The sequence below is a fragment of the Canis aureus genome, chromosome 4 (genome assembly GCF_053574225.1).
Source record: "Canis aureus isolate CA01 chromosome 4, VMU_Caureus_v.1.0, whole genome shotgun sequence".
NCBI lineage: Eukaryota > Metazoa > Chordata > Mammalia > Carnivora > Canidae > Canis > Canis aureus.
In genome coordinates, this window is record NC_135614.1 from 21,098,952 (window position 1) to 21,125,071 (window position 26,120).

At 34.5% G+C, this 26,120-nt stretch overlaps 1 protein-coding gene across 15 annotated transcripts in view; it reads right to left on the reverse strand.

Annotated features, from left to right (window-relative positions):
* HERC4 (HECT and RLD domain containing E3 ubiquitin protein ligase 4) overlaps positions 1–26,120 on the reverse strand; it is a 137,451-nt gene that overhangs the window by 96,119 nt on the left and 15,212 nt on the right. For 8 of the 15 annotated variants that reach the window (XM_077894711.1, XM_077894703.1, XM_077894704.1 and 5 more), the window contains 5 exons: positions 10,916–11,075; positions 10,142–10,183; positions 4,488–4,577; positions 3,555–3,631; positions 421–642 (listed from right to left, as the gene is read on the reverse strand). In XM_077894711.1, coding sequence (XP_077750837.1) covers positions 421–642; positions 3,555–3,631; positions 4,488–4,577; positions 10,142–10,183; positions 10,916–11,075 — 591 coding nt within the window. Of the gene's footprint in view, positions 1–420; positions 643–3,554; positions 3,632–4,487; positions 4,578–10,141; positions 10,184–10,915; positions 11,076–26,120 lie in introns of those variants that run through there. The other 7 variants (XM_077894710.1, XM_077894712.1, XM_077894705.1 and 4 more) reach the window with 6 other exon arrangements.

A 26,120-nucleotide genomic window follows, 5' to 3' on the forward strand; every position in this document is an offset into this window, starting at 1 on the left:
AGCCCAAAATAAAGATTTAATGATTCAGATTATTTTAATATTTCCTTGAAAAACTCAAATAGATTAACAGTTCATATTACCTTCCAGAATAATTCTACAACTTCTTTCACCAATGGTGGCCAATGATGTGAACACCAATTGAAGTAATGTTTTTCACAACTTCCTTTTAATGAATATCTAACAAAGATTTTTACCCAGATATACTTCTTAGAGTTTATTTTGTAATAAAAAGATATTTCTTTAGCATTCCCACCATCCCTTAAAAGTATTTTCAAATGGAATTTTTAGGTAAACCTCTCAACCCCTTCTCCACATCAGGGAAGATTTGGGTACATTTCTTTATGACATTAAGACTCACTGGTCCATCTCAAAAGATCATTTCTTTTTAAGTACATTTTTCTATAAATGATGACAACCTACCATTTTCATCATTAAGACCTAGTTGACCAAATTTGTTGCGTCCCCATCCAAAAATAGCTCCAGAAAGGGTGAGTACAAAACTATGGGCTCCTCCTGCTGCAACTTGCATGAAAGGAATTCCAAGCAAAGACTTAATCAGCTGTGGTGAAGCTTGCTTTTTACAGTCAATGCCTAAACCCAACTGGCCATATTTATTCTGTCCCCAACAGAAGACTTCACTCGCTGTAAAACAGAAATTACAAAATTAACTATTTTCCTCACACATACAAAAATTTCATTTGAAGATCATCAGTTATTTGGGGACATTCTCCCTCTTACCAAATGGAAATACATATTTCCCCTTATTAAGTTTAAATCTTATATGGAAACATAATACCACCTAAAAGAACATTCTGTATTAGTATACTTTAAGTTTGACTTACTAATGAATGGTAAGTCACATGACTGAGGGTAATCTCATTTCCTTACATTCCTTAAGATAGGACTATTTTTTAATATTTACATCTCAGTTTTATTCTATGATTAATCCCAAGAGGCACTCAACCAGGCTCAAGGCTTCAGTTATTATATACTGATCACATTCAAAATTTTATCACTAGACCAGACATCTCTTCATGAGCAAACAACTCATGTATCCAATCGTTTATCTGATATCTACACTTGGATATTACAAAGGCACCTCCGGTTCAGCGTGTTCCAAACAATTTATGACCCCCACACTACCTTCCATATCTGGACCTACTCTCAGTATTCTTCATCTCAGTAAATGATATTATAACTGATTCAATAGTACAAGCTCTAAACATACAGAGTCATCCTGAACTCTTCTCTCTTATACACAGATTGGTATCAATCTATCATGTATCACCACATAATATACAGTTTTCCTTCTAAAGAAAAATATGGCAAACAGATCTACTACTCACCATCTCACCTGGTTCCTATAATAGTTCTCTCTGCTTGTCATTTTTGCTCCTCCAACTGCCACTCTTTTTTGCAACTTTAGATATCTTATTTTTTTTTAAACAATGGTACTAATAACTTTTTAAAATTCATACTATAAAATAGTATACACTTAAAAGTAAATTTTAGTCTAAAATTAGACCCCAGGTACTCTTCCAAGAGACAACTATTCTTATCAATTACTGGTATATACTTCCAGAAATATTTTATGGACATACTAGCAGACAACTGTATATTTACATGGAGATATTAAAATGTAGATATGATAATGTGGCTCACCTGAAAAAAAGGTATCAGAGCCTTCCCTTAATACCAAGATAAGCACTTTTAACAAGGCCTATGATGTTCTATATAATCTACCTATATTTCCAAGCTCATTTCATACCAATCTCTTCCCTCACTCACTATACTCTAGTGAGACTTGTCTTCCTTTACATTCTCCAATGCCCATTTCTCACATGCTTGCAGTGTGCGTGTATCCCTCTGTGTAGACCTCCCCCCATGCTTTGTCAAGTTCAGTTCCACTCTCTCCCAGTAAGAAGCTTTCCCTGGTGGGACGCCTGGGTGGCTCAGCAGTTGAGGGTCTGCCTTTGGCTCAGGGCGTGATCCCGGGCTCCAAGGATCAAGTCCCACATTGGGCTCCCTGCGTGGCCTGCTTTTCCCTCAGTCTCTGCCTCTTTCTGTCTCTCATGAATAAATAAATAAAATCTTAAAAAAAGAAGCTTTCCCTGGTCACCCAGATTAAGTTCAGTCTCCCTGTTTTATGTTCTAAATATCCTAAACTTTTTTTTTTAAGATTTTATTTATTCATGAGAGACACAGAGAGAGAGAGAGAGAGAGAGAGAGAGGCAGAGACACAGGCAGAGGGAGAAGCAGGCGCCATGCAAGGACCCCAATGTGGGACTTGATCCTGAGACTCCAGGATCACACCCTGGGCCAAAGGTGGCGCTAAATGCTGAGCCACCTGGGCTGCCCTTTTTTTTTTTTTTTTTTAGGATTTTATAAACTTTTATCTTTGTAGTCCTTTTTCACGGTATGTAAGTACATTATTATTTATATGAATATGACTGTACTGTTCTTCATTCCTATTGCACTTTACTATGACCTTGACCAAAACTATTTTTTCTGTCTCAAACTAGTTATTTATCTGCACCCTCCACTAGATGGTACAGTCCTTAAAATAATTCTCTCTGCTTATCACTTAGGCTCCTCCCACTGCTTCTCTGTTTGCAACTGTATTATCTTACCTTTATTTCCCCACAGCTCTGGCCTGGTGCTAGACATTTAATGAGTTAAATAATAATAATGAAGCCCCTGGAACTTATTTTTTAAATGGTAAAAAACCAATATGGTAACCTATGCTACAATCCTTAGCTGGCAAATGAAAAAGTTAAAAGAAGAAGCAAAAACAAACAAACCTAATAGAATGCTTAGCATTCTTTGTTTTTATTCACATAAAGTCTGAGATCAAATGAGATTGGGCAAGTTATAAACTTCCTCCATCTATGAAGGTATAGGATTTAGTGAACTATAGAACAATTAGACACAAAAATCAATTCCATGTTTAGATACTAGCAATAACTTGAAAATGATTCAAAAATATAAAATAATAAAAAAAATCATTTGATATCTAGGGAAAAAGTAGTAAAAGATGTATAAGACCACTCCACAGAAAACAACAAAATGCTATAAAGAAAAGTTGAAAGATTTTAAAAGATAGAACATGTTCAAGAATTGAAAGAATCAATATTGTAAAAATTTTCTTAAAACTGATTTATGGACAATGTAATCCCAATCAAAATCACAATAGTTTGTGTGCCTATGAAGACTGACAAGCTAATTCTAAAATGTATGTGGATATAAAAAGGATCAAAAAGAACCAGGACAATCTTGAATTTCAAGAACAGGGGATCCCTGGGTGGCTCAGTGGTTTAGTGCCTGCCTTTGGCCCAGGGCATGATCCTGGAGTCCCAGGATCAAGTTCCACATCAGGGTTCCTGCATGAAGCCTGCTTCTGCTTCTCCCTCTGCCTGTCTCTGCCTCTTTCTCTCTGTGTCTCTCATGAATAAATAAATAAATTCTTAAACAAACAAAGTTGGAGAGCCTTCTGCTAAATTCAAGTATCCAGTAATAAAACTGAAAAGGGGTAAGAAAATTAAAATAATGCTTACCTTTAGAAAGTGCAAGTGAATGATAGTAACCGCAAGCAACCTGTACTATCTGGATATCTGACAAACTTTTAATATTTCTAGAAAATAAGAAAAGACATCAAAATCAGTTAATTCCATGTAACAAATGGTTACTGAATACTATTTATTAATGCCACTTATTGACCACCTACTATGTGCAAGTAGTTTCCTACTGACCTAGCAGTTTATTCTATTTTTTATATAAGTCCATTTTACCCAATTATTTATGCTAACATCGTGAACAAAATTGAATGTAAAAAATTAAGAGGTGTAATGAGAAAGTACTTTGAAAAAATTATTTAGGCAAACTATATTCACACCCTCAAGTATTCCTTACAATGCTTTTATAATTCAGATATTTTCTTTTATCAAAAGAAATCTTTAGCTCAAAGTGTAAAACCTAGCAATCTATTTGTAAGACAAATGAACATGATCTAATTTGTCTAAAATTGGTGTTTGGCCTAGTTTAATTCATGCTCTCTAGCAGGTTTCTTAAGAACCAACAGGGATTCCTATCATACCATGCTAACAATTCACAATTTATGAAACCCCTTCCTTCTGAGTTATCCTTTTCCTTTACATCTTAATCGGTTTATATTAAACTTAATTCTTCACTGGAGAAATTTAATAAATTAGTATTTATTATGATCACTGATATGTTCAGTCATATTTCTGCCATCTTGCATTTTTTCCTTATATTTTTATAATTTCTTCCCCCCCTTTCTGATTTTTCCTTAATATAATTCTAAAGGCTCATTATTAAAGCACTATGAAAATCAAGTAACTTTGTGCATCAATCATGCCAAGTGTTTCTTATGTAGTTCCCCTTCTCCTGGTCATTCTGTTTTTCCTGAATGAATGCTTTCAAGATAAAAAGGGGGGAGGAAACATAATATGTTTCTTATTTCCCTTTACCTGATACTGCCACCTGACCTGATTCTGCCATATGAGAGTCCGGAGCAAGTTCTGACCAGAGTGTCGATACCCATGATTTTCGGGAGGCAGCTTCAGCAAATCAAATTTTGAGTAGGAGAAAGGAGAGTTACTCTAATTCCATATTGTTGTATTAAAAATATTTTTATTTAGTGGATATGTTCTTAACTACAAAACCTGATAGTTGCACTGCTATAATTTAGCAGAATCCAACAAGTTAGCAGGATCCAATGCATCTTCAGATTTTTTAAATGTAGCAAAATGCCACTTTTTTGCAATTAGCAAAATCAAATACTACCAATGCAAAAACAGGAATAAAAAAGTACATGGATATGTACAATTGTGCTAAAGTTACTGAACATTTACTGTTACTGTTTATGCATATTAGGCACATGATATACTGACCAATGAACTATATTATATATTTTTAAACTATATTGACCATTTTTAAAAACTTGTTTCAGGTATCAACTCCAAGTAAAACATTTCAAATACTATACTCTCATAGCACCTTATGCTTTTTCCTTTACAGCGTTTATCACTGTTAATTACTAGCGTATTTATTCATTTAATTATTACTAGTGTACTCTTCTAAGTAATAAGCTCTATAGAAGTAGACTCTGTGTCTTACTCCCACAGACTCCCCAGGACTTACCACATTGCCTGGCAAAAAATATGTAATGAATACACTGTTAAAGGATGAGTTTATAGAGTCTTCGAAGCTTTAGTATTAAACTATTCAGAAAGTCTGTCCCTAAAACTTCTAAATTTGCATAGCAATTTATACTCAGTGACTTTTACAGTTCTAAAATTATCCTAAGGCCTGGAATACGGCATAAATGCTAATTTCTGGGCAGCCCAGGTGGTTCAGCGGTTTAGCGCCGCCTTCAGCCCAGGGCGTGATCCTGGAGACCCAGGATCAAGTCCCATGTCAGGCTCCCTGCACGGAGCCTGCTTGTCCTTCCACCTGTGTCTCTGCCTCTCTCTCTGCCTCTCTCTCTCGCTCATGAATAAATAAAATCTTAAAAAAAAAAAAAAAAGCTAATTTCTTTAGCCATGTCTGCTACAGTGACAAGGAAATATTTTTCTATGGTATTACCATTAAGAAAAAAATTAACTTTCATCTCCATGTAAATTAATATACTAAAGATTTGGGGTGGGATCCCTGGGTGGCGCAGCGGTTTGGCGCCTGCCTTTGGCCCAGGGCGCGATCCTGGAGACCCGGGATCGAGTCCCACGTCGGGCTCCCGGTGCATGGAGCCTGCTTCTCCCTCGGCCTATGTCTTTGCCTCTCTCTCTCTCCGTGACTATCATAAATAAATAAAAATTGAAAAAAAAAAAAAAAAGATTTGGGGAGCTGAAGGAAGATATGTTTTTCTTCCCTTCTTTTTAGCTTACAGGAATGAAAAAAAAAGAAAAATACTAAATGGTAAAAAGCTACCATGTTAGTTCCCCATGTCCCATTTTTCCTAAAGAGATAAATTAGAAAATTCTTTTTTTTTTTTTTTTAAGATTTTATTCATTCATTCATGAGATACACAGAGAGAGAGGCAGAGAGAGACAGAAGCAGGCTCCATGCAGTGAGCCTGACGTCGGACTTGATCATGGGTCTCCAGGATCATGCCCTGGGCCGAAGGCAGGCGCCAAACCGCTGAGCCACTCAGGCATCCCCAAATTAGAAAATTCTTAATGTATTTTTAAAAACTCATCAAAAGTAATTCTCCTTAAGTAAAAAGGCTTATGTAAATGTTTAATTGTTTTCAATTTTTTTTAATGATTCAAATGTAGTTAAATAAGCCAGAATAAGTTTTGTAAATAAAAATACATACTTATATACACACACACACACATACATACACACTACATGAAGATTCCTAATTCATCAGAACTATGAAGAAAAAAATCGTAATTCAGACATCTAGGGTCAACATTTTCTAACTGCTTATAAATAAGAAATAACTCCCTGAAGTTTAGAGTATATCAAACACTTTAAATGGCCATTACATCACTAAATGATGCACTGTAAAGAATTGAATCATTTCTTTACTGAATTTTGAAAGATGTCTAAAATTTGTAGAACAGTTAATAAACCTGGAAATAAGATTTTGTACTCCCCTCTCTTGGAAAGTCTGTCAAAATATACTGTACTGTTATACTTTCCAATTTAACGTACAGGGGCATTAGAGGCAGAAACCAGGTGCTTCCAGTTTTTTGTGAAGTTAAAATTCCAACAACTGTTAACAAAGACCAGTGAAAATTTTTGATTATATAATTTAAAATTTCAGAACTAAAACATTAACTATTTTACCAATTTCAAATTCAACAAGGTGTTTACATTAAGTACAGCTTTTTTATGTCAATTATACCTTAATAAAGTGATTTTTAAAAAATATTTTTACCAATAAAACATTAACAATTTTCTACTTCCTACTGAAGCCACAACTTCCTTACTGATTTGAGAAATCTTAGCACCAATTCCTCTTTGAATTTTGAAAAATTTACACTAACAATCTAGTCTCTACCATTAAAAAATACTTTTTCTTTTTAATCTAAAATTGTTATATGTTCAGAGTTGAGTGAAATCAAGAAAATAAATTTTCCTTTTGACCAAGCTGACAAGTCAAACATATTAGTTTCTACAATCCAGAAATAGCTGTACTCTCAAGGATCATGTTATACCACTCTGTGATGTTTTTTATTGCATATGTCCAAGAAATAGGACTTCAAAAAAATTTTACAACTTTATTGCCAACAACTGGTTTTCCAAAGTTTGCATGGAAAAGTATTTCCACTGACTCAAACTAAAACATAGTAAAATTAGGCTTAATTTTTTTTTATAAAGGCATAACATATATTCCACCTAAAAAGAAAATAACTAGGCAGAAATGCAGGTCTACAAAAGAAACTCTTAAAATATAGTGAACAAGTTGAGGGTTTGGAGGAGAGCCAGGTGGGGGGAGGAGTAATTGGGTGACAGGCATTAAGGAGGGCACTTGATATACTGAGCACTGGGTGTTACACCCAACTGATGAATCACTAAATTCTACCCCCAAAACTAATGCTACACTATATGTGAACGAACCTGAATTTAAATAAAGTTCTGAAAGAAAAAAAAAAAGAAATGCAGATCTACAGAGACCAGCACTAGTATTGAATAATTTGTCTTTCCCCAAGTAGTTCTTTCAAAACCAGATAAAATTAGAAGTAAAGATTATCAAAGTAGCAACAGTTTCAAATATAATCATTAATTTTACATTCTTCTTTCATTTTAAAGTGTTGCTGAATTTATTTATATTTATTTATTTTTTGTTGTTGTTGCTGAATTTAAATACTCTTCTCCACTGGCATAAAAATGGACTTTGTTCTCAAGAAAGTACAGCCTAACGTGAATCCTCACTTTTCTGACCATTTTTACTAAAATTATAAACACTAATTTTTAAAAAATTTACAGATAGTTGAGCTTCTTCCTGTCTTCTATACATGTTTTATTCAAAACAAATGCAATATTTACAAAGCTGGCTGACAACTCTAAGCATATAGAAAAAGGCTTGAATCTAACAGTGATTTGGTACTACAATTTAAAAGAAAAAATAAAAGAAAAAATCACTGGCAGTGTTTCATAAAAATATATTTCTATGTCGTATATTGATCATATGATTTTCAGAAAAAATTGTTCTTAAGAGTAAGTTGTTTTGATATAAAGATGAAGTAAGTTGTATCAGGATATCATAATATCATCTGTTCTGGATGAACTCAGTGGGGCTCCACTGAAGGCTTACCAACAAAAATACATGAAGAAAAACTCTAGCTATAGAGGACTTTTAGACTAAAATACTGAGAGTTTGTGAGGACTATCCCAGACTCTTAGGTCTTACCAAGGCCACTCTTTGCTGACCTAAATAGCTTTCTGAAGACATGGCAATTAGTGCCAGCCACAGTAAAGGAGACTTTTAAAACCTCAGTGGGTAAGACCAAACAGCAATCTGTGAAAAAGATCCTCTCACCCATCAACATTGCTAGGTGTAGCCTTCCCTAGCAACATGCTCTAGAACAGGAGACTTTTTTTGTGCTGGCCTCTTTCTTTTGTGCTGGCAGGAGGATTATCAGCTCTCAGTTGGCTAAGCCATCCCTCCCTAGTATCAAGTCATATAAAGGTATGTACCTCACCTAAATTTATCATCTCCTCCTGCTTGAAACAAGAGTATGATTTATCTATCATCAGTTTGGAGTATGTTATTTATTCCATATGCTACTGGCTTGTGAAATTCCTGCAGTAAACCTGTGTTAAATAGATGGCTGGCAAAGACAAACTCAGTCTCTACTCATGATTTTCCCAAAACAAAATATACTGAAATACTAAACTGCCCTTTAACACATGAAAATATCAGTAAAAACTATATAATCATCACAAATCGAATCAGTCCATTGAAAAATGAGTACGCTGAACAGGAGAAAGGCCTTACCATAGAGCTTAAAAATTAACACATGCATTTAGCAAATACAAAAACATACAAACTTAAACCAAATGACTCAAATAAGATTTCTTTCGGGTCCCCATCCAGGTTCATGAAATAGTAAAGTCACAAACACATAATTTATTATAGGACACTGTTCAAGTAAACTGTCATATAATAAAATTTTCTCCTTATAATTACTTTCTTTCCATTTACTAAGCATCTATAGATCACTGACTGAAATTGAAATCCCCAATACTAGAAGAGCAACAAAAATGTACTTATGATTTTAAGGAACCAGTAAAGTAAATACAAAAGAAATTAGAAAGTTTTGACATAAATCATGGTTCTGAGAATGCTGATTTAGAAAATCTCATACATAAACCCTTTTTTAATCACAGAAAATACAAAAATTTTAAGAATCTTAAATTAAAAATCCCACTCCACAACAATTATTTGTGGGAGGAAATACAATCAGTAGAGGATATGATAAATGTGAGGTCACTATGTTTCTATGAATGCTTTGTATTATTATCTAGCCAAAAGCCATTTGGTTGCAAATTATCATTTTCTGAAACAAATCAAAATTGAAAGGACTAAAAAATTTCAATTTATTTAGCTTAAGGAAAAAAAAGTTTTCTCCCAAGAGCACCATCATTATAAGACATTGAAAGCAAAATGGGAGTTGTATTTGTTATTTAATTGTTGTAACAGAAGAAATAAAGGGAAAAAAATTTGTTTGGAGAGTTCTGTGGAATTTAGTTACAAGGTCAATCAAGGAAACATGTGAATATAATGTATCCACAAGTCTCAACAGACAGTTTTTACTAGAAGAAAGATAAAACATGAAACTAAAGACCAAAAAAAACTTTTAATAAATTAAAACAAAGCAAACACTCTAAATAAATGCTTTTAAGTTCTCAATAAACATACATGAGGAAAGGTCATATGCTTATTACTAAAGGAACTAGCTAGCCTTCCTAGTTAAAAAAAACTCATTTTTAATAATAGTTTCTGTTCTGAATTAGATTATTTGTCCTGGTGTTCCATTTTCTTATCCTAGTAAGTTACATCCTATTTCTTAAACCAGACAAACATTACCAATGATAAGTTAAAAACAAAATTTCTAAATGTGTGTAAAAATAACTCTACCTAGATTTATATCTAAAATTAGTTTAATACCTTGTTTCTCTGGAGAGTTCTCTTTTGTCCCTATAACTATTACTAGAAAGAAAGAACAAGAGTTTAAGGAAGCAAGAATTTGAATAATTTAAAAAACAAAGTGTGATTAATGTATTATTTCTGTATTTAAAATAAATTGGCTACTTTTCTTTAAATATATTTTTACCTAAATATGTTCAAGCTCTTATAATTTTTAATATTAAAACAATGGCCATGCCCTATGTAAATCTCTAAGACTACAACACTAATGAGGTGTTTATTTTTTAATTTTGAAATAATTCTATGATGAATTAGTGCTTAACAAATTAAATCATGGCCACTACACTTTATAAAAATTGGAAATTGAATTATTTTTATACTAAGTATGTGGGGTGTTTCTATATTCAAAAAAAAAAACAATAAAAAACAAGATAGAGAAAGATGTAAGCAACGAATATTTAATAAATCTTTCAATAGCTGGGGTAGTCACGATTCTAGAATTAGTTTAAATTAGCCTAAACCACTTTAAAATTTTAGTAGGAAAATATTTATAATAAAGTACATATTCCCCATCCCTTTTCTTTACAAACAAATAATTTTGGGGGAAAATATGCAGTACATAAAAAAAAGCACTCAGCTCAAATTAAAGGTAAGAATCTACCTAGAAAACTTCCTTAAGAACTCAAAAGGGAGAAATAATTAGGTATCAACTCTTAAATACCATAGTAAGAATAACTAAGTAACAAATTTATTATAAAAAGACTGTTAAAGACCTCTTTTGGTCACCTTTGTTACCTGGGTACTCTGATACATTCCTCTGATCCTAGCAGGCCAAGCTGTCCATCAGAATCGAGACCCCATGCATACACCTGGCCTTTGTCATTTAGAGCTAATGTATGAGCTTCTCCACATGAAACAGCTACGATATTTTGGGCATCCAGGGCAACAACCTGCTCTACAGAAATCAAGAAGAGAGACATTACATTTTAGTTTTGAACTACTAATGACAATAAAACATTCTTCGTCTTGTACAAAAAAGCTTAAGAAAATGATAAAATACAAACTACAGACTAAGTGTAACACTAGTTACTTTAAAAAATTTAACAAGTATGTGCCATATAAAATTCTCATTGTGGTAAATACAGATATATATTCTGGGGCATAAGCAACTCAAAATATTAAGTTTGGACATTAAGTTTTGAACATTAAGTTGGAACATTTTGGAGAAGAAGTGAAAAGTTTATAAAATTTCTCTCAAAGTGCTCTTCATTTAAAGCCATTACCAAAAAAAAAAAAAATAAAAAAAAAAAAAAAAAAAAAAAAAAAAAAAAAAAGCCATTACCAATAACAGAAGAGTCCAGCTGAAAAAAGAATCATTTAAACATCCTGGGCCAAATTATTTAATAATGAAATCATAATTGACATATACTACTATGGAGTGATTCTGAAATTAATAATCTGAATTGGCAATTTCTGATAGAAAAGCAAATTCTTTACAAATCTCATAAATAGTGCTACTAGATATGCTGAAGAGAGAACTTTTCGAAGCAATGTACCATAACAAACAGGTTTCAGTTTATGGACTGCCATTTTAACATCAAAGATATAAAAATCCCATATGTGGCTAAAATGTGTTCAAGTTTTAAACTAGAAAATAATTTAGAATACTGTTCCTTCCTAAGACTGTCAGTAGCTATTGACAAACCAGTAAACAAAGTGCAATTGATTCTTTAGTCTCCTTAAGATGTGTAAGGTCTGTCAGTTTTTTTACTACTACTATGACATGGTTTAAGATATCACTTATAATAAGCCCTTTAATTTCAGCTTACTAAAAAAGCTATAATTTCTGTCTTCAATAAACTGAAAGCTGAAGAGTTGTTAAATTGAATCAGAGTTTTCTTCTGAAACACACTTTAGCTCATGTACAAATGCAGATATTCAATAAAGAAACCAATTGCATCGAAAAAGTTTAAATCCCCATGTCTAGAGAATTTCAAATTCTATCTAGATTACTACCCTTGCATTTTGGGGTAGGATGTTAGCCCTATTAGCCTCTAAGAATCTGTACAACTCTAATGCTCTAATGGTACCACTTAAAGTACTTACCTTAAAGTACTATTGAGTTAGTAACTTGTGAAGATGGTGAACAGTATGTAGAAGTTCATTATACTTATCTTTTGCTATTTATATATATTTTGTGTATGTTTTTATGAAATTATATTGTAGGAACAAAGAAAACAAGCAAACAAAAAGAACAAAATGTAACACACTGCCCCCCCCCCCAAAAAAAAATCAAGAAAAAGTAGGACATTATTTGTTTACACCAAAACATCACCATAAATCTTAATTATAAAGAAGGCAGGCCTGTTCTCTTTCACAGAGGCCCCAGAAATAAGTCAACGTCTCTCCAAGACAGTAAAGAGCAGAAAATGACAAGATGACAAGACAAATGAGTAAAGACTGGATGGTACAATAGCAAATGAAGAGTACTTTAGATAGCAACGGCTATAAAGTCAAAGACACCAAAATTCAAAACAAAGAAATGATAATCTTTACGGAAACACAATGAGAATAAAACATTTCTAGCCCTCAATGAGTTTACAGTTTACAGAAAAACAAGTGAGATAAGGATTGTGATTAAATGCTAAAATAAAGATATACACAAAAAGCACCATGGGAATATGAGATACTTATTAAAACCTTAAAAGACAGTAGGAAGAATTCTGGAAGACAGTAACACTTAACACCAAATCCTGAGCTGAGGAACAAGGAAGAGACTCCATGCAGCCATTTGAGAAAATTCTTATAACAAAACTAATCAAAAACAAAGTTTAAAGACAAATAAGAAAAATGGAAAAAATGTTACTCATACCTCAAAGAAATAATCTCCCTAATTTTTAAAGACTTAGTTGGAAAAAAAAAAGACCAGTAATTTAATGAAAAGTGGACAAAAGATGTTAACTGATATACAGTTCACAGAAAAAGAAACAGAAACTGCCCTTAATCATATGAAAAGATGTTCAACTTCATTGATGAGAGAAATGTAAATCCAAACTACATTTAGAAGCCAATAATATGTTCACTTAGAAATGTATAAAACCATACACTTAGAATTTTGTACTTTTCCATACAGGTTATCCTTTAGGCATCAAAGTTTACACTTTTCAAGAGAATAAGAAGAAAAGCCACAGAATGGGAAAAAATATTTGCAAAAGATGGATCTAATAAAAAACTACCCAAAATATATAAAAAATTCCTACAACTCAACAGCAAGAAAATAAATAGCCCATTAAAAAACAGGCAAAAGAACTGGACAGACACACCTCACCAAGTAAGATACACAGATGGCAAAGTAAGCCAATGAAAGGATGTTCTACATTGTATGTCATCAGGGAATTGCAAATTATTATTATTTTTTTAAAATTTTTATTTATTTATGATAGTCACAGAGAGAGAGAGAGAGAGGCAGAGACACAGGCAGAGGGAGAAGCAGGCTCCATGCACCGGGAGCCCGACGTGGGATTCGATCCCGGGTCTCCAGGATCGCGCCCTGGACCAAAGGCAGGCGCCAAACCGCTGCGCCACCCAGGGATCCCCGGGAATTGCAAATTAAAATGAGATACCACTATACACCTTATTAAATGGCCCAGATTGCTGGAAAGGATAGAGAGCAACAGAAACTCTCATTTGCTGCTGGAGGATATGCAAAATGATACAAGCCACTTTTGAAGACAATTTGGTAGTTGCTTACAAAACTAAACATATTCTTATCATATGACCCAGCAATCACACTCCTTGATATTCCCCAAAGGAGCTGAAAACTATGCCAACACAAAAACCTACACAATAGATGTTTACAGCATCTTTATCCATAATTGCTAAAACATGGAAACAACCAAAATGTCTTAAATAGTAAATAAAGCGTTGTACATCCAGATGATAGAATATTATTGAAATAAAATGGAATAAGCTATCAAACCATGAGAAGACATGGAAGACACTTAAGTGCATATTCCTAAGTAAAAAGAAGCCAATCTGAAAAGGCTACAATTCTGTATGATTCCAAATACATAACATTCTGGAAAAGCCAAAAATTTGAAGACAGTAAAAAGTTTAGTGGTTGCTGGAGGTTGGGGGAAGAGAGGGATGAACAGGCCAAGCAGAGTGTTTTTTTTTTTTTTTTTTAAGACTTATTTATTTATTCATGAGAGACACAGACTGAGATAGAGGCAGAGCCATAGGCAGAGGGAGAAACAGGCTTCTTGCAGGGAGTGATCCCGGATCCCAAGATCACGACCTGAGCCAAAGGCAGGCGCCCAACAGCTGAGCCACCCAGGCGTCCTAGAGCAGAGTGTTTTTAAGGTAGTAAATAAAACTATTCTGTATGATACCATTACTGTTCTGTACAATAATATATATCATTATGCATTTGTCAAAACCCATAGATTGCACAACACAAAGAGTGAACCCTAATGAAACTACAAACTTCAGATGATGTCACTGTAGGTTCGTTTATGGCGGTAAATGTGCCACTGTGGTATAAGATGTGGATAATGGGGAAGATTGTGCATGTGTGGGGATGAAGTATATAGGAATTGTGCTTTCTGCTCAGTTTTGCTGTGAACCTAAAACCACTCTAAAAAAATAGTTTATTAATTTAAAAAGTTTATGACTATAACAAAACTCACACACCAAGATACTACTTTTCACAAAAATCCCGAAGTTTGATATCTGTTGGAGGAAAAAAAGCACTCACCTATTATCAGTATATGATAATAGAGGTGTAAAACAGAACAACCTTTATGGAGAGAAATGTGGCAAGACCCAACCTTTATGGAGAGAAATGTGGCAATACCTAACAAAACATGCATTTACCTTCTGGACCCACCAATTCCATTTCCACGGAATTATCTTACGGTAGCAAAATATGCCATTTAGGCATAGGATTATTTTGAACTCAAAGACATTTTAAGAAGAAATAGATACAAGTAAAGCTCTCTGCCCTCTCCCTATTTGCCTAAAAGGATGACATAAATAATGTAAAGATGCCACTCTTTCCCTATCAAGAAAGACAGAAGTCAATCACCAGAGACAACTCTAAACCCTGTCAGCTCAGAGATGGCACCAGAAAAACCTACGAAACTTTCCTAAATAGCTCTTATCTTCCATTAGTTTCCCCACATATTTAATCTTCCCATTTTGCCACCTTAGAAACTCAGTCCTTTTTGTTACTTCTCTAAAAATTTACTGTTCTTTTAAGATGCTATATAAGCCCATGTTCTATCACCTGAGTTACTCATCACAGAATGCTCCCATGTGTAAGCTCAGCACGTTAATAAATTTGTTTTTTCTCTTGTTAATCTTGTCTTTTGTCTAGAGAGAGCCTAGCTAGAGAACCTAGAAAGGTAGAGTAGAAATACGTGTGTGTGTTTATGTCTGTTATGTGTGAACCTGTGTATTTATACATACTTGCACCACTGTATAAAAATTAAAAAAGACTGGAAGTATTCCAAATAGCCATCAATAAAGGATTCCATCTACAGATTGGAATATTATACAAAATAATAATAAGGAAACTCTACATATCAATATGTAGATATAGAAAGATCTCAGGGGTAGATTAGCAAAAAGAAAAAAAATCAAGATGTGCAATACTGTATGATTTAAGATGTAAGAATAAGTATATTCATATTTGCTTATATCTACATAAAGAAACTTTGAAAAGACACAAAAAACCCTATTAAGCATATTTTAGGTGATGCAGGAGGAGGGGGAAATACAGTATTCAAATTTAAGAGCAAAACTTCCCAATGTCTATTTATATTACCTTGATTTTTGAATCATGTGAATATATTGCCTATTTCAAACAAAAAAATAAAACTTAATACATCAGTAGAGAAAATAGTTAAAGTCATGTATTAAAAACCAGTGTTTTCTTTTCAAAACTGATCTGAACTCTTTATTTAATTATTTTCTGGGCAGCCCCGATGGCCCAGCAATTTAGCGTCGCCTTCTGCCCAGGGCGTGATCCTGGAGACCCGGGATTGAGTCCCACGTCAGGCTCCCTGCATGGAGCCTGCTTCTCCCTCTGCCTGTTTTTCTCCCACTCTCTCATAAATAAATAAATAAATCTTTAAAAAAATTATTTTCTACATACTAAAAACTTAAGACAAATAATCTTGGTTTTTTCAGAATTTTAGTCCCATCAAATTACTGAGATACCTATTTTGAGAATAGATAGCTACTTCAGAAATACATTATTAAACATAACAACACAATTATTATAACTAATTTGATTAGACCTGAAATGTCTCAGTATACCACTGATCTGACTTTCTAGCATACTGAGGGCGGGGGTTGGGTTGAGGCAATTCATTTTGATGAGTCATTGAGAAAAACTAAGTAATTTAAAAAATTTGTACAGGGAAGTTATAAGTTTGGTATGTTTGTTGTCTGAGAACAACATTCAAATGTACGAAACAAGTGGTATACTGAGACATTTCACATCTAATCAAATTAAATGGTTGAATGCTCAAAACAAGATGGCCTGAAAACAGAATCCATGATAAGCAAGAATGAAGGAGGAATAAAAGAACCCAGCAGGGATCCCTGGGTGGCGCAGCGGTTTGGCGCCTGCCTTTGGCCCAGGGCACGATCCTGGAGACCCAGGATCAAATCCCACATCAGGCTCCCAGTGTATGGAGCCTGCTTCTCCCTCTGCCTCTCTCTCTCTCTGTGACTATCATAAATAAATAAAAATTAAAAAAAAAAAAAAGAACCCAGCAAAACAAAAAAATTCACTAGAAGCCCAACTCAATGATGCCATGTGTGAGAAAGAAAACAAAATTCATACCAAACCCAACAGCTAACACTTATTATTTACTATGTACCAAGTACTATGCTATTAAGTGTTAATCACCGAGCTACATTTGCCTTTCAAGGCCAAGTTAACACAGAAAAGGGAGGAGTAAGAAGGATTTAAATTCACTTCAACTAGGATAAGTATGAATACATAAGGTAAAAACTGGAAGTAAAGGAAAAACTTGCCAAACAAGCCCATTAAACAGTTGATTCCTTTGATAGAGAGAGGCTACAAGATGATGTTGGAACTATGAATGTATGACGCTAAACCTGATGCTAAAGTTTTAATAATGCCACATCATCGGTAGTCAATCGTAGTTCAGAAAGTAAATTATCCCTTTAGAAAAATATATAAACAGGGACGCCTGGGGGGCTCAGTGGTTGAGTGTCTGCTTTTGGCTCAGGGTATGATTCTGGAATTCAGGGATCGAGTCCCGCATCGGGCTCCCTGCATGGAGCCTGCTTCTCCTCCCTCTGCCTATGTCTCTACCTCTCTCTGAGTCTCTTGTGAATAAATTAGTAAATAAAATCTTTATATATATAGACACACACACACACACATACAGATTAAGTATGTGTAAATGTTAACTGTTAGTCACTGTGTTATTCATTCCATCTTTTTATGCTTCAAATGTGCAATAAAAAGTTTGAGAAAAGTAACACTGTGTTCGTATCAGTATTTATGGTTCACCAGAACAATTAGTTTGGGAAGGCACAAAAAAGGCAAACAAATTATAAGTTGTGGGGGATTACCTTGAGAAAGAAAAAAATACATTATTCAGAGACAGGAGCAAAAACAGAAAAGATAATGAACTAGAAACATGTCACATATCAATCTTGTAAATATTGAAAACATATATTCTAAATATATCTCTAATAGGTATAAGTTCATTACTTCTGGTTGTTCTTATATTTACATCGTTAAAATGCTGTATTTTTGAAAACTAATGCTGATTTATTTTAGTAAAGAGGAAAAGGCCATAATCTTTACTCCATACATGCAAATAGTCACTTTTAGACTTCTAAAAGCCAACTAAAATGTTCAACCTACTAACAGTTTTTCTACATCATCTATTTCCTCCTAATTACCTCTGAATGTGTATCTGACTTCAGTTATTTGTTCATAAACTGCATCAAATAAATTTTGTTGCACACATATTGTAAAAGAATACTGCTGCACATCCTTCTAACAATACAGGATAGATCCAGATTCTTGCTGGAAAATGTTACATGATAAAATCCTTCCCATTAAATAACAGGATAAAAACATCCTATTTCCTTTGGGACTAAGAAATACATTAGTCAATTCTTGATTTTGTGAAAATTTACGCAGGATATTATCTCCAGACTCACTGTTTGAGTTCATTTATATGACCAATTTCATTATAATCATACAGTGATGATATTTACCTTCACCCTGCAATTTGTCTAGTAATTGTGAAATTTCTTCCTCTATCAATTTTGTGTCATTATGGACAGAAATGAAAAATTTTGCATTCTCAATTTAGCATTTGTACTTAATGAAAGCTACAAAGAGAAATAAAAGCTACAAAGACAGTGACTCCAGACTTCTTTTATATTTTCTTAGACGCTAGTACAAAACTCTGCACAATATATGAAGAAAACGGATGTTAAATATTGATTATTTATTTCATAGCACCATCCTTCTAGGAAACTCCATCATTGTTCCACTTACAATTTTAGTCTGTTTATTTTAGTCTACTTGGAAATACAATCAATTCTCATTACTGGCAATAGTTATGTTTATAAAGCCACCACAAATGCTTATTTAGCAAATACTGAAACACTGCTCCCAGGGAAAATACAGGGTTAGGCTTCTGCAAGCCTCTGATTATATTTTCATGAACTGATCAACACATAACCTTGTTTAATGTGTGTTTCTGCTTAAAGACATCTTATGATTAATATATATATTGTTGATTCACTAACATTGAATTCACAGCCAACAACACTATAACTCATGCATCAATGTATTATCTAGTAGGGAACATCACAGTGTTCTTATGCTAGAACACCAAATAGCACTTCAGTACTACCTCAGAGGGCATTTTAAACAGTGAAATCACCAAAAGTACAAAAATGCAAAATCTGTGGTACTAAATATACTGTAAAAAGTGTACTTGTTTACAGAATGAGAGCTGAAACAAGAAAGCAGAGCACTGTTTTGTAGAACCTTGGCTGGGAACGTGCACATCAGGAGACTCAACTATTTTGCAGCTTTGCATATGTGCATGTCCAGGAATGACCAGAAAATGCCCATTAGTATTAACTGACTACAACCTAGTCAGGTCGATTTAATAACAGTACACATATATACCTCTTCTTAGACAATCAATCACAAAATACACAAGATTAGTAGTCTTTTGCTAGCCAGGGTTTAAACCTGATACTAAGATATAATCATCAGGGGGCACCTGGATGGCTCAGTCAGGTAAGCATCTGACTTGAGTTTCAGCTCAGGTCATGATCTCATGGATTGCAAGATTAAGCCCTGCAGGTGCACTCCACATTCAAACGGGGAGTCTGCTTGAGGATTCCCTCCCTCTGCCTCTCCCCCCACTCACATGTGCACGCTCGCTCTCAAATAAATGTTTTCTAAAAACATATAATTAATAATATGCTCTGAAAATCTTGTAAACAAAAAATACTAAGAGTAAAGAATGCATTGCCTTTTGGATCTAAAGGTAATACATACTACAGAAACATCATTAGTCACATATTCACAACTACCATCTCTTAAAAGCAGCTTCTTTTTTTTTTTTTTTAATTTTTATTTATTTATGATAGTCACAGAGAGAGAGAGAGAGAGAGAGAGGCAGAGACACAGGCAGAAGGAGAAGCAGGCTCCATGCACCGGGACCCCGATGTGGGATTCGATCCCGGGTCACCAGGATCGCGCCCTGGGCCAAAGGCAGGCGCCAAACCGCTGCGCCACCCAGGGATCCCTTAAAAGCAGCTTCTTATTCAAAATTCTAAAACAGCTAATTTGAAGGAAAATATGTACATTATGTTACTCTCCAGCCTCTTTCACCAATAGATCTCAAAATCTTGTTGTTAAGAGTATGATTTGTGTTCTCCCAAAATGCTTATGTTTAAGTACTAATCCCCAGTACCTTGCTTGGAATGATGTGACCTTACTTGGAAACAGGGTCACTGAGGATATATTTAGTTAGGATGAAGTCATATGGGAGTAGGGTAGACCTCTAATCCTCAAAAGAGGAAATATGGTCATAGTCACACCATGTGAAGAAATGCTTAAGATTGACAGCAAACCACCAGAAGCTAGGAAAGAGCCTGGAATAGATCCTTCCCTTATAAACTTTAGAAGAAATAAACTCTGCTATCACCTTGATTTTGGATTTCTAGCAAGTAGATCAAATAATGCATTTCTGTTATTTAAGCTACCTGGTTTGCAATACTTTGCTATGGCAACCCTAGCAAATGAAGACACTAGAATAAATATTTTCAAGTTCAAATCATTTTTGTCAAGTTGGCCATGTATTACCATCTCTGTTTTAAAGGCAAACCATAGGAACGCCTGGGTAGCTCAGCAGTTGGGCATCTGCCTTCAGTTCAGGGCGTGATCTTGGAGTCCCAGGATTGGAGTCTCACATCGGGCTTCCCGTGGGGAACCTGCTTCTCCCTCTGCCTATGTCTCTGCCTCTCTACCTCTCGGTGTCTCTCATGAATAAATAAATAAAATCTTAAAAAAAAAAAATCAGTAAATAAAGGCAAACCATAGAAAGAAATAACTTATATTGAATAATTCATCACAGATAAACTTGATCTTAAAATTTAGAAATTTCTAGTTCATAATTACATTATTACCATGCCAAAAGATTAAAATAAATGGAAGAAAAAGTTTTTTAAATTTTATTTATTTATTCATGAAGAGACACAGAGAGAGAGGCAGAGACGTAGGCAGAGGGAGAAGCAGGCTTCCGGCAGACAGCCTGATGCAGGACTTGATCCCAGGACCCTGGAATCATGACCTGAGCCAAAGGTAGATGCTCAAACACTGTGCCCCTATTTAGTTCTTAACATGCATGCCTTACAACCAAGAAATGCTCCTTTTAGGAATTTATTGTAAACTAATGTTTATTGAATCACATTTTGTAACTAGGAAAAAACAACAGGAAATAATCTGATTTTCAGTAACAGGTAGGTAAAAAAATTATGAAATATCCAGGTAAAAGGAATTGATGCTTTCATTAAAAAAAAAAAAAAAATGTCTATTGTGGTGCCTGGGTGGCTCAGTTGATTGGGTGTCCAACTCTTGATTTCAGCTCAGGTCATGGTCTCAGGGTTGTAGGATAGAGCCCAACTGGCTCCATACTCAGCATGGAGTCGTCTAGAGATTCTCTCCCTCTCTCTCTGCCACACCCCCACATATGTGCTCATTCTTGAAGTCTTTAAAAAAAAAAAAAGAATGTCTACTAACATGAAAACTAGAAATATATTAAATGAAAAAGTGAAACCACAAAGCTTTTGTATATATGTACAGAATTACGTATTTTTATACAGATACAAAAGGTAGGAAAATGTAAACAATAGTAGTCATCTTTAGAATGTAGGGATAAAAGTGGCTTCCACTTTTTTAAATCACATATTTCTAGGACTTAAAAAACAAGCCATGATAAGTGAAGAGTGAAGATAAATTTCTGATATCCAAATTTAAAATTCAATTGAGGAGTGTGGGGGCAGCCCCGGTGGCGCAGCGGTTTAGCGCCGCCTGCAGCCCCAGGCCTGATCCTGGAGACCCTGGGATTGAGTCCCACGTCAGGCTCCCTGCATGGGGCCTGCTTCTCCCTCTGCCTGTGTCTCTGCCTCTCTCTCTGTCTCTATGAATAAATAAATAAATAAAATCTTTAAAAAAAAAAATTGAGGAGTGTGTGGGTGGTTCAATCTAAGCATCTGCCTTTGACTCAGGTCATGATCCCAGGATCCTGGGATGGAGCCCTACATCCTGGCTCCCCGCTCAGTGGGGAAGCCTACCTCTCCCTCTCCCACTGCTTGTGTGCACATGTGCATGCACTCTCTCTCAAATAAATGAAAAAAAAAATTTTTTTTAAGATTTTTATTTATTTGACAGAGAGAGAGCATAAGCAGGAGGAAAAGAAGAGGGAGAGGAAGAGGCATGCTCCCCACTGTGCAGGGAGCCCAATTTGGGACTCTATCCCAGGACCTGACCTGACCTGAAGGCAGAAGCTTAACCAACTGAGCCACCTAGGCGCCCCTAAATGAAATCTAAAAAAAAAAAAAAAAAAACAAACAAACCAAAATACAAAACTTCAAATGAATTTTTCCATAGAAAATGTTACAAAGGTCTGTTAAATATAATTACTGATAGATTATAATACTTAGGTATTATCATTTTAAGATTATTTTGAAAATCTACTTGTGATATCTAGCAATATTTCCATAAGTAAAGAAAAATGTACGGTTTTTAAAAACACCATTCATAAATCAGGGACTGTCTGGTTTAAGAGTACAATTACAAGCCATGATCCTAAGTCCACAATTAATCTTAATTCTTAATGTGGTCAATGAGTTTAATGAAGTTCTACACATATTTTTAATAGGAAAAAAAGAATGAATTCCAACAAAGGCTAACTATCAATCTGTTGATGTTCAAGTTATCAAGGTCTAAAAAAACAATAGTTATGAATAGCAATAAGCATAACAATTTGATAACAAAAAACTGAGTTCTAAAGGAATAAACTTTTAAATAGTTAATTTTAAAAAACATCATTTCAACTTCTTACTAAAAGTTTAATTCTGTCAGAGTTTAAGTTTCAAAATCCTCTGTCCTACCATGCCTCATTAGTTGCTAAAAATATGTTTCCTTTTCCCTTCTCTCTGAATAACTCAAAACTCTAACTAGAGCAATGGAAAGCACACTTAAAATCCATCTCTAAAAATTTAAAGTTTACAAAATACCATACCATGAAATTTAAAAAGTACTGTATAATTTCATTTTTATTTTAAAATATGGCACACACAGCCTAATATATATGCAGAAAAAATACTGAGAAAGTAAGAACCAAATTGTTAATACTGGTTATCTACAGTGGCTTTTTTTTCTTTTACCATTCTTTAATAGTTTAAATAACTGTGTAGTTGATACACTTTACGATTTTAACTTTCTAAAGATGAAGACATTACTTGGGATTAATGAACAGCACCAATAAATAATTCAGAGCGCTTTCTTCCCTCTTTATATATAACCACAGGACTAATTTTGTTACAGAGATAATAACCAAAGGCTACTTCACTCACTCAAGGCATATACTTCTCTATTCCTAAAGTGAAATTACTGTTTATTGACACTTTTTAAAGGATCTGTAATGTAATGCACATAATGATAAAAAAATTAAGAATTAAAGAAATAAAACATGTAAACTAAATAGGGGGATCCCTGGGTGGCACAGCGGTTTAGCGCCTGCCTTTGGCCCAGGGCGCGATCCTGAAGACCCGGGATTGAGTCCCACGTCGGGCTCCCGGTGCGTGGAGCCTGTTTCTCCCTCTGCCTATGTCTCTGCCTCTCTCTCTCTCTCTCTGTGTGACTATCATAAATAAACAAAAATTTAAATTAAATAAAAACTAAAACTAAAAATTAAATGAAAATGTTTATTTTCTAAAATTACCACCAATAGGAATTTGGAATGGTATAACCAGTAGTCACCAAAACATTTTAATGATTCCCTAATAAAATCTAGTTAACATAAAGTAATTTACATGCCTTAGTTGACAGCCGACAATAAAATAATGTTCTTATGGAGATACAACGAATTAGATTACAAAATTCTTCATAATAGATGTGTTTACAAGTTCATACCCTTTTTATGCATTCTATTACATAAGATGTAAAGTCAACATATGCAGTTTATTATATGCCTAACATTGTGTTAAGTACTTTATTTAATTTCATTTAATCCTCATAACACCATGAAGCAGGTGTACCATCATCCCTACTTCACAGACAAAGGCACTAACATAAACGTTTCCCTAATTTATTGAACTGCTGTCGTTTTAATATTTAAATAACAAGGTTATGTTTTAATAACTTATTTTCAAAATATACTTAAAATTTTTTAAATATTTAGGGCTTTTTAATACTTTTTCTTTAGAAAACTCCTTTCAGGGGGCAGAAAGGTTGAGCGTACAACTATGATTTTGGCCCAGGTCATGGTCTCAGGGTTGTGAGATTGAGCCCATGACAGCTCGGTGCTTAGCACAGACTCTGCTTGAGATTCTCTCTCTCCTTCTTCCCTTCTGCCCCTCCCTTCCCTGACTGCACGAAATAAATAAATAAAATCTTAAAAAAAGAAAAGTCCTTGCTGGATGTCTAGGAACCACTGAAACTAATGCTTTGAAGAGAAAAGGAGAAGTTGATATATAAAGACCCCAACATAAATATAATATAAATCAAATAGTTGCTTTACTTTCTTTTTAAAACAAGCAAGAATGAACCCTCAGAATATACTAACAGAGTTTTTATTGTGTTTTCTTAGATTCTTTGTATATTTGAATGACATCCACTCATCATAGGGCCAATTACATTAACTATATTTTCTTGTTTTCTGTATTCTTGAGGTTGGTATTTGGGGAGCAGCAGGACAGATGCTTCCAGAAGAGGTGGCCCTTCCTAGGGCTAGCGAATTCGTAAAGATAACAACTTGTCCACCAGCATGCCTTTCATATGCAAACCAACCAGTCCAAAATTTATACCACCAACTACCTCCTTATCTAACTCACACACATAAGCCAGTAATTCTCTTACCTTGAATTACCCCAGGGCCACGTACCAGGAAACTAAAAACCAATCCTACAGCCCAAAGCCTGGAGGAATTAACCAATTAGCCAATCCAAACTTTATTCTGCCCAGTCTTGCCCTTCTCAAGGAAATCCCTACAAAGGCCATGATCTAAGATCTCACCTGTGCTCTTGTCTTCTGCCTCTTGACTACCCTACTGTTCTCCCCTATGGCTGTGTATTTGCTGTAATCTGAATATAATAAACTTATTCCAACCTCATTCTTGTTTCCTCTTATGGCCACACGGACTTTATCATACCAAATCCAACTTGTGTACATTCTTCCAATTTCCAATTTTACAATTTTGGTTATAACAGAGCTGATGGCCATCAAGTTCATTAAGAGTCTATAATTTTCTTCTCTTCCTATGGTACATCCAATAAAATACAATGATCAAGTGTTTATTCAACAAACCCTGGGTTTCGTCTGTGTGTACCAGTGTTGTCACTATGTAGTGATAAAGATATATAAAGGTTTCTACCTTTTAGGAACTGACATAGTAGAGAAGATTTTTATCCAAATAATTCTATACAACAGGAAAACAGAAATGCAAGTTATTAAATTACTGAACGCCAGGTAACTACACAAATGATACTGCACAAATATTTGACTTGAGTTCTTACAAGAGTGATCTTGAAGATGTAGGATAATCCTTCAGCTAGGCAAGATTCAAGAGACAGAAATGGAAATATGCCAGAGAATAACCCGGAATTTCAAAAAGGATGAATTAGTGCAGGGAGATCAGTAGAAAAGCTATTGCCACAGTTTTTGCATTGATAGTAATAGTCTAATTAGAATAAAACAAAAAAATTAGTTTAAGATAGGAAAAACCTAAGGGTCTGAGAATTTTGGGTTGTTTTTTTAAGATTTTTAAGATTTATTTTTTCATGAGAGACACAGAGAAGCAGAGACATAGAGGGAGAAGCAGGCTCCTCGCAGGGAGCCCAACACGGGACTCAATTCTCGGACCTGGGATCACACTGAGCCAAAGGCAGACACTCAACTACCGAGCCACCTAGGCGTCCTAGGTCTGAGAGTTTAAAATAACTGGCTCAACACCAAATATTTAACCATTTGCAAAAAAAGAAAGAAAGAAAAAAGAAAAATAAAAGTTACTAAACAAAAACAGAAACAACCCAAACAAACAAACAAAAACCCCACAAACGATCAGTAAGATTTGGCAAATGAGTCAATGTCGGTGCTATAGGCTAAAAAGCAGACCCTAAGGTGAATCTACGGTTTGAACCTAAATAAGTTCAAGAAACTTTAATAGGGACACCTGGGTGTCTCAGCAGTTGAGCA